The sequence below is a fragment of the Mus caroli genome, unplaced genomic scaffold (assembly GCF_978045245.1).
Source record: "Mus caroli unplaced genomic scaffold, Mus_caroli_1 scaffold_13, whole genome shotgun sequence".
NCBI lineage: Eukaryota > Metazoa > Chordata > Mammalia > Rodentia > Muridae > Mus > Mus caroli.
This window is the reverse complement of record NW_028227268.1, coordinates 23,744,644-23,753,520: the sequence shown is the minus strand read 5'-3', so window position 1 is coordinate 23,753,520 and position 8,877 is coordinate 23,744,644. Positions and strand designations below refer to the sequence as shown.

The following is an 8,877-nucleotide window of genomic DNA, read 5'->3' as shown; positions in this document are numbered from 1 at the left end:
GGAAATAAAACTGAAAACTCCTGATCTCACCCCAAATAACCATTCTGCACCCTATCTGAACCTTGGGCTCTCTCCCTAACCAACCTACTCAAAACCACTACTGAGAGCGGTGCTCTACTGCCAAGAGATAAACAACACCTAAAGTCTTTCAGGTCACCTAAAATAGCAGTCAAGATGGGACCACGCATGATGGGGTTAGCGATTCAATTCAGTAAAGGCCCTGGGTTTGGTCCCCAGCACAGGGTTCAGAACTTTGAAAGACTATTTTGGAGCTCCCTGAGAGTGGCTTATCTCACATCAGCTGAGGAAAAGATCATCCGCTCTCGCCTTCCTTTCGATGGGACCCATTCTCTAAAGCAAAGTTACTTCCGAATAAATTTGCATGAGGGGGTGTCCCTTACATCATCTCACACTCTAAGCTGAAAAAAATAAAGGTTTAACCTTCCTCCACGTGGGAAGGTCTGAGGGCACCCTTCTGAAGCACAGAGGAGAGGGCTCTTCAAGGTCTTGGTTTTTGTATGCCAGAAAAATGCAATTAGGTGAAAACTGGGTGTGACGTTTTGACAGATCCAGCAACGCTAGCAAAGTTAGCTCGGGGTTCCAGAGCTGAGCCCTCGCTTTTAGGAAATTCTCACAAACATCTCCCTTCTTCTGATCGCCAAACTACGGCATCCTTGGGCTGCTCAGCGCCATCACCACCGTCCTTAGGACCCACTGTGTTCACTCATCAGTTCCTTTAGCCTTTAGTCTGAGGAAGTCCCCGGAAGTCTTGAGTTCGTTTCCTTTACTCATCACACCACCAGGCCGACTAGAGCTAGAGAGCGGGAACAGGGGACCGGAGGAGAGGTGCGAAAGGCTCGGAGGGTGCAGCGCTCCGCAACTGCGCGTGCGCCAGGAGGCGGGGCTCTCCATCTGCGAGCGCTTGCCCGGCCCCTCGTGCCAAGCCGGAACACGCAGGCGCTCTCGGGCACAGCCGCCCCCGTGATAGCCTGGGACCGGTAGGGAAGATGCCCTCGGCGGTTTGCTTCGCTCTGTAGAGGAGCGATGGGGAGGCGTTGGGCCTGGCCTGAGGTAGGAGGGCGCCCAGCCGTCGCCACTAGTGCCTGAGCCGTGATGCTTGCGTGGGCCCTACTCTACGCGGTGCTCTGGTCTCTCTCAGGAGGTGTGGCTTGGCTCGCAGGCTCCTCCCCCCGTCCCGCCTTTTTTGCCTCCCGCCCCGCCCCGCCCTGCCCTGAACCTTGTGTCCTCCAAACACTAATAATAAGCCAGACGTTTTCTCTCCTCCGCAGTTGGATCGCAACGTTCTTCCTTATTCAATATCAAAGGCTTTGTTTACGGCACGGTAGGGCACCCAGGTAATACGTGCCTCTTCTCACGCCAGGCTTGTCCCAAGAGCTGGGGATGCACCCGCTTAGGTTCTTCAGGCAGGGAAAAGGGAGCTAGGCAGGAGGGCGTCTGTGCTCTGCAGTTCGGGAAGTTCATTGCCCTCAAAGCTAGTCTTGTATTCCAGTGTTCACCACAGATCTGCCGCTCTGATACCACGTCTCTCTTTCAAATACTTCTGCTTTGTAATGGGTGAAGGCACTTAGCAGAGTGGACGCCCCTCTGGAAGGCTCTTCTCTCCCTCTTGTATTAACCAGCCCTATTCATGCATCAAACATCAGCTCCAGTGTTACTACTCTCTGTAGTTTACCTACATTCAGGAAAAAGTAGTGCTCCAAATTTGAAATAACATTGCATTCCGTCTAGAACAATTCCACATTTAAGGCAGTTCTCTTCCCAACACCATTACACTGCCAAACTGAACAATAGGCTTTATAGATTCTGATCCTGGCAATGACTGGACCTTAAAAAGTACCTTGTGAGACTATGTACTATCTTATCCAGTTGAGTCACTGTAGTACACCTTTCTAGTAAGCACTGCACAAGACAATAGGAAGCTTACGTGAAATACCAAGTTTTCAGTTTTGAAATAGTTTGTCAGTCAAGCTAACATCCTGTAACATTGATTCCATAGCTCCTTATTGGAGCTATTTATTCATATGTACGTTAAAAGGAACTTGATCTACATTTTTCTAGACTGCCACAAAATGAAAATATTGCCGATAAAGTACAGTTTAAAGGCTTACAATGGGAAGCAACAAAGACCTCATTCTAAATGACAACTAGCATTGGACACGTTACGAAGACTTTTTAAGTACTGAAATCCAGAAAGAACTACCTGGTATCATTGTCTAGGAGTGTGTGTGTCTTTATTTTTCTGTATAATGTAATTACGTAGAATTTTATTTTGTCACAGTAAAAATATATGTAAAGTTACATCAGACTAGTCCTGTCCTTATTTGTATGGATATTGATCGTGCTAATAAAGAAACAGTGGACCCCACCTACTTATGGACTGGGCCAAATGAAAACACATTAAGAGGTAAATAATTTTAATATATTTTAATGTTGTGAACATTGTTTCTTTTAAAGCACTGCCATTATTGAAAAGAACAAATTTAATTTTAAAATTCTATTAACTGTATTTTATTTTTGTATATGTGAGTGTTTTGCCTGCGTGCATGTATGTGCACCACATGCTTGCCCGATGCCCTCCGAGGTCAGAAGAGGATATCTGATCCCCTGGAAGTGGAATTACTACTGGTTGTAAACCACCTTGTTGGTGCTGGGAATTGAACCCAGATCCTCTGCAAGAGCAGCCAGTGCTCTTAAACAGTGGGCAATCCCTCCAGCCCCAACAAATTTAATTTTAACTTCAATTAACTTTTCTCAACACGACAAATTATCATTTTTCTTGGCCCATGACTTAAGTTCTTCATATGCAAAAGCTAAAAGCAGATGCAAAAGACTGCACAGGCCGTGTGAGCACAATACTCAAAATGTTGAGGCAGGAGGATTACAAGTTTGAAGGTGGCCTGGGCCACCAAAGAGACTGTTTTTTGTTACTTTTGTTTCCCAGTGCTTGGGACTGAATCCAGAGTCTCCCTTTCAAGCAAATTTTCTCTATGCTGTCTGGTTACCCTGCGGTAGTTATTTTTGGGCCCTACTTTTCCTAAGTACTAAATATTTTCCTAAGTATTAAAGTTTACCCATAAAACACCAGTAATATGGGATATTCAATATGTAATTTTATGTTAGAATAGTACCTTGTAATATCAACATTATTTGTGTGTTGTGTGTGTTTCTATATGTGTGTGTAAATATAAAATATAAATGTATATACGCACATAAATATGTATAGATATATAATTTACTGAACTACTGGCATAAATCAGTCAAAACTAAATAAAGAAAATCAACATATATTTCACAAGTGTGCCCAGCTCATGTAATTCTTTCATAGAGTAGTATGACAATTAAGGTTTTTTTTTCCCTTGGGCTGTTGGGCCTGGTGCTACATGCCTTTAATTCCAGCACTCAGAAGGCAGAAGCAGGCAGATTTCTGTGAATTCAAGGCCAGCCTGATCTACATAGCAAGTTCTAGATCAGCCAAGGCTATGCAGTGAGACCGTGTCTTAAAAAAATGTTTTATTGGGTTCTCAAAGTTCAAATAGTCTATTAATTTTTGAATTTTTGCATGTCTGTTTATAGCCCTGCGTCTACTGAATAATGTTTAAGTTACCTGTTGAATAACCCAGCGATTTCCTCTTTTGATCAGGGAATAGCCAGATAAATATAACAAACACAGGAGAACTGGTACTGAAGGATTTCCTGGAGCCGTTATCTGGACTTTACTCATGTATGCTTTCCTATAAGACTATCAAAGCAGAAACCCAAGAAGAAACTACAATAAAGAAGAAATATGACTTTCTGATCTTTGGTAATAATAATAATAATAATAATATAATATAATATAATATAATAATAAAAATAATATAAGTACCAGAGCCATCTTTCCAGTGCCCCAAAAACACCCTTACATTTTAAGATGTATTTTTATTATGTGTCTGTGTGTGTGTGTGTGTGTGTGTGTGTGTGCACGTATCACGTGCATGTGAGTGCAGGTGCCAGCAGAGGCCAGAAGAGGGCGTCTGATGCCCAGGAGTTAGGAGCAGCTGTGAGCGATCTGATGGGGGAGGCTGGGAATCACAGCTCCTAACTGCTGTGCCATCTCTTGAGCCCCAATGGCTTTTTGACACTATTAACTTACCTGTATTGCTACCACACAGTAGCCACATGGTAGCCATTTCTCTTAAGTAGACAGACATCTAATGACAATGACCGGTTGTTGTTGTTGTTGTTTCATTAAAATTATTAGTTATATGTACTATATAAACGGACCAATGGAATTATCTAGACCATTTACTAGATAAGTACGATTTTGAAGCTGATTTGCAAAATTAACGATGTGGAATGTTACATGTTTTTGGAAAGACGCAGCAGAAACTAATGCAAGACACAACTGTTTCCATTCTCATCTTTCTCTAAAGCGTATCGGGAACCTGATTATTCTTACCACATGGCCGTGCGTTTCACCACAAGATCTTGTGTAGGAAGACACAATGACCTGCTCTTTAGAGTGCTGAAGAAAATCTTGGATAACTTAATCTCTGATTTGTTGTGCCATGTCATAGAGCCATCCTACAAGTGCCATTTTGTTAAACTTCCAGAGAGGGACTTCCTGTATGAGCTGTTCATAGCCTTTCAAGGTGAAACCATTTTACAACGTTAATTTTATGGCTTTAAGTCAAAACCATAATAGACTATAAAATGAATCGCCATTATAAACACGAGATGTCTCCTACCTATAATAAGTTTGAAGTGTTTGCTAAGCACTAATCTATTGCCCGGTTGTGGTTTTAAAGTCAGCCTACCTTCAAATATAATATATTGTTTATTACTCAAAGTCAATGCCATTTTATTGACATGACTTTTAACTGTGCAGCTAGGTACAAGCTTAACACTTTCTTATAGAACTTTAGGAATGATGTTTTCTGGTTTCTGGTTTTGAGGAATTAACGAGGGAGTAACCAGACACAATATGTTTCTATTTTCAAGCCTTGTAATTACTTCAATTGGCCCCCAGATGGAGTAAAGACACAGTGCACGTGTTACTCAAACCGTGTGCCTAGCTTTAGTATTCTGATCAGGTAACTGGGTTAAAGGGAAGGATCCCGTGCTTTTTAGAAGCCGGTGTGTCCCTGTCATGTTTTCCTCTTCAGTGAATCCTTTCGCACCGGGCTGGAGAAGTTTGTGCAGCGGCTCTGCTGACTGTGAAGACATCACAAATCACAACATCCTCAAGGTAAGCAAACTCCCATAGCCAGGGGAAAGCACTGGGGACCCACAGGGCCTTTGGTCAATACTCTATCTTATTAACAGCAGTCCAAGGTCATCTTCAGCTGCACCGTGAGTTCAAGGCCAGCCTGGGCTACATGAAAACCTATCTCAAAAGAAAAGAAAAATTCTGACCTCCACATGCAAACCATGGTGTGCATGCACCTACATGTGCACACAAACACACATACACACAAACACACACACACAATCATAATACTGTTCTAGTTTTTTTTTAAGGAACAATTTGTTTATTTCTTCTATATTTTTTTAAATTATGTTTTTGTGTGTGTGCATCACTTACATGCAAAAGCACACATGTGAGTATTTGAAGACTGCTGGCAGGAATTGGCTCTCTCCTTCCTCTGTGTGGGCTGTGGGTTCCAGGAGTCAAATCCGGTCATCTGGTTTCTCAGCACGTGCCTTTACCACTGAGCCGCCTTGACAGCCCCGGAATGTTTTATGGTGGAGAAATATTTACAACACAGAGAGATAAGTTCCTTGACAAACTTTAGAAGTCAGCTCTCTCCTTCCAGTATGTGGATGTCAGGGATCAAAGGTGTGAGCCACCACTGCTAGGCTTCATTTTCTAAATGGTTAAGCAGTGGCCTGAAGAAAAAAACCTCACAATCAAGTTACCATAGGCTACATGTGTGGGTCTTCCAAAGTCGCAGCTATGGGAAATGTGGTCGTTGTTCTCCTGCCACAGACTCCGGAGGCTGAGGGCATAGTCAGAAAAATGTCTGTACTTGTTCCCAAGTCCGTGCCTGTAATGTTTTATGCGGTTTATAAGAAGTACTTGATTAGGCTTAGTCATTAGTATAGCTTGTCCCAAAGCCAGATTCACATCGTCAGTTTGAAATACTGACTAAAGCCTTGATTTATATTTTACTTGGCTCTTTTTAATTTTTCATTTATGTAGTCTGTATATGAGTTTTTGCCTGCATGTGTGTCTGTGTGCCGCACGCATGCTTAGTGCCCAAAGAGGCCAGAATAGGATATATGATCGACGGCCTGGAATTGGAGTCACAGACAGCTGTGAGCTGCCGTGTAGGTGCTGGGTCCTCTGGAGGAGGAGTAGCCAGTGCTCTTCACAGCTGAGCCACCCCCTCTGCAGCACCTTGTCTCTTTCTCTGTTTGGGGGGGGTTTGATTGTTTTGTTGGTGCTTCCCCCCCTTCTTAATAACCAGGGAGAATTAGAGATAATGTTTAGTCTATGAAAAAGGCAAACAATTCAAAGCTAGCTTTTATCCGTGTGTGTGTGTGCATGGTTGTGTGTGTGCAGGTACACGGGGCTGTGTTGAAGCTGCAGTACAACTTCAAATGTCAGTCTCAGGAGCACCATCTCCTCCTTGGAAACAGGGTCTCTGCCTAGTTAGACTTGACATTCTGACCAGCAAAGCCCCAGGAATCCTTCTGTCTCCACCTCCCCAGCACTGAGATTACAAGCAAGGAATGTATTTGGCCAACTGAGCCATCCATCCCCCCAAACAAGTTTTTTTTCTTTAATTATTTTATGTATTTGAGTACACTGTATGGACATCAGATCCCATGACAGATGGTTGTGAGCCACTGTGTGGTTGCTGGGAATTGAACTCAGGACTTTCAGAAGAGCAGTCAGTGCTCTTACCCACTGAGCCACCTCTCCAGCCCCACCCCACCCCCAACAAGTTTTTATAACTGTCTTCCTTAGCCACTCCGTGTATAAATGAACAAAAATTAGTAAAGCCAAAGGTACTAATTTTAGGCTTTAACATAGATTTTTTCAGGACTTCGTCTAATGCATCTTGCCCTGATGAGCAGGAAATATTTGTGCTGTGTTTTACGGCCTGTGACTCATGAGAAGGATTTAGATTATTGAAGTTAGTAATTATAATTTTCTCTGGCGTATCTAAATCTTAGGCGAGAGATCGGATGGAAGAATTTTTTCGGAAACAAGCTCACATTCTACACCATCACTTCAACAGAACGGTCCCAGCTATGCACTTTGTGGACCACAGTTTTCAAGTAACACGAATAGACAATTGTCGACCAGGCTTTGGGAAAAACGAAGGTCTGCACAGCAATTGTGCTAGCTGTTGCGGTAATTATAAAATACACATACCTAAGTGTCTGTAGATTCCAGAGATTATCGAGCTGAGTGTTTTCATCGTTTCTTCCACAGGAGAGAGAAGGAAAAAAAAAACAAACTTGAAAGCACAAATTTCTACACATAGTCATCCTATTATATATTCTTTGCATCGTTCACTCTTGTTTTGCAGAACATTTCCACAGTGTCCCACTGACATGTGACACTGTCCTGTGCAGGAGCGCAGAATGGTCCTGCCCGGGTAACAGAGCTGGGGAGCAGAGGGTAGAAACTGCAGACAGGCACTGACAAATGAGGCATGGAGAAGGCCTTGCAAATGCCGATAGAAAGGAAAATACAGTAGCCTACCTCTCCTGTGTTTAAGATTTTAAGATTATCACATTACAAAGTTTGAGGCAATCTTTACCACTTACTTGGCTAAACAGGTGTGGGTAGCCTGTGGAGAAACAGTGTTAACACCGAAGACTCCTTTGCACTGTTGAGACGAGGTGTCTGTAAACTATCCTGCCTGACAGCCTGCGTTTCCCTTGCAGTGGTCTGTAGTCCTGGAACGTTCAGTCCCGATGTGGATGTCACCTGTCAGATCTGTGTTTCTGTCCATATCTATGGAGCTAAAGCTTGCCCATAAACTCCACTCCAAGAGCAGAGGTGGAAGCATGGCTGTTTGCCTCTGAAGGTGGGGGCCAAGATCTGCTGGCGTCGGAGAGCATCGTAGATACCTCGGGAAAATAAGATCAGTAAGGGCAAAGCTTTGGAAGTCCACACTCTAGAAACAACAGCAGAAAGTAGCTGATGTGGAACAAAGAGGTCATTTCTGAGAAGGCATTTAGCTCTGTACCTTCGGTGTACGAGGGGAGGTTCAAGTGTTACTGGATGCTTTAAATGAATACGTTCTGTTTTCTACAAACTGAAACATGCTTTGTACCTGATATTAAGGTCAAAAAGAGTAGCAAAGTATCATATAATAAAACATTTTCTATTTTCCATATATTAATTTGCTTGAAATGACTTCTGTCAAGACCTATATAATACCCTTTTTAATTTGTTTCTTAGACGTATTTTATATGTGTGGTTATTTCGCCAGCATGTGTGTCCGTGCACCACGTGCGTGCTTGGTACCTTCAGAACTGGAGTTAGAGGAGGTTAGAATCGTTATGTGGCTGCTGGGAATTGAACCCAGGTCCTCTGGGAGAACAGCCAGTGTTCTCAACCACTGAGCCATCTCTCCAATAACTATAGTACTTTGGGATTAATAACTAAAGGAGTTACGTTAGTCCCTTTGCATTTAATTTCTAACAATGGAGTCATGTTTTAGTCTAGGCTTAGATTTACAGAGAATGAAGCATTTACAGAGAATGAAGGTGTGCAGTCACTTACGCTCCTCCATGTGCACTCGTCTCTCTCACACACACACACACACACACACACATCCCCTATCACTCTGGTCCACGGTTCACATTAAGATCTCGCTCCTCGGGTCACAGGTTTGGAGAAATGCATAGTGATGT

At 43.1% G+C, this 8,877-nt stretch overlaps 1 protein-coding gene across 1 annotated transcript; it reads left to right on the top strand.

Annotated features, from left to right (window-relative positions):
* Positions 1–962: 962 nt before the first annotated feature.
* On the top strand, positions 963–8,357 carry Zpbp2 (zona pellucida binding protein 2). The gene is made up of 8 exons (XM_021177007.2): positions 963–1,162; positions 1,290–1,355; positions 2,300–2,425; positions 3,662–3,823; positions 4,434–4,652; positions 5,166–5,248; positions 7,183–7,363; positions 7,903–8,357. Exons 1-8 carry the CDS (start codon positions 1,114–1,116, stop codon positions 7,995–7,997), a joined length of 981 nt encoding a protein of 326 aa, XP_021032666.1. The 5' UTR covers positions 963–1,113; the 3' UTR covers positions 7,998–8,357.
* Positions 8,358–8,877: the final 520 nt, after the last annotated feature.

What these genes read in the sequence shown, in the direction of transcription:
- Zpbp2 (XM_021177007.2), top strand. Translation starts at nt 1,114, where the DNA reads ATGCTTGCGTGGGCCCTACTCTACGCGGTGCTCTGGTCTCTCTCAGGA. An exon ending in ATATGACTTTCTGATCTTTG is followed by an intron (nt 3,824 to 4,433) that starts GTAATAATAATA and finishes CTTTCTCTAAAG; the next exon opens with CGTATCGGGAACCTGATTAT. An exon ending in GCTGTTCATAGCCTTTCAAG is followed by an intron (nt 4,653 to 5,165) that starts GTGAAACCATTT and finishes TTTCCTCTTCAG; the next exon opens with TGAATCCTTTCGCACCGGGC.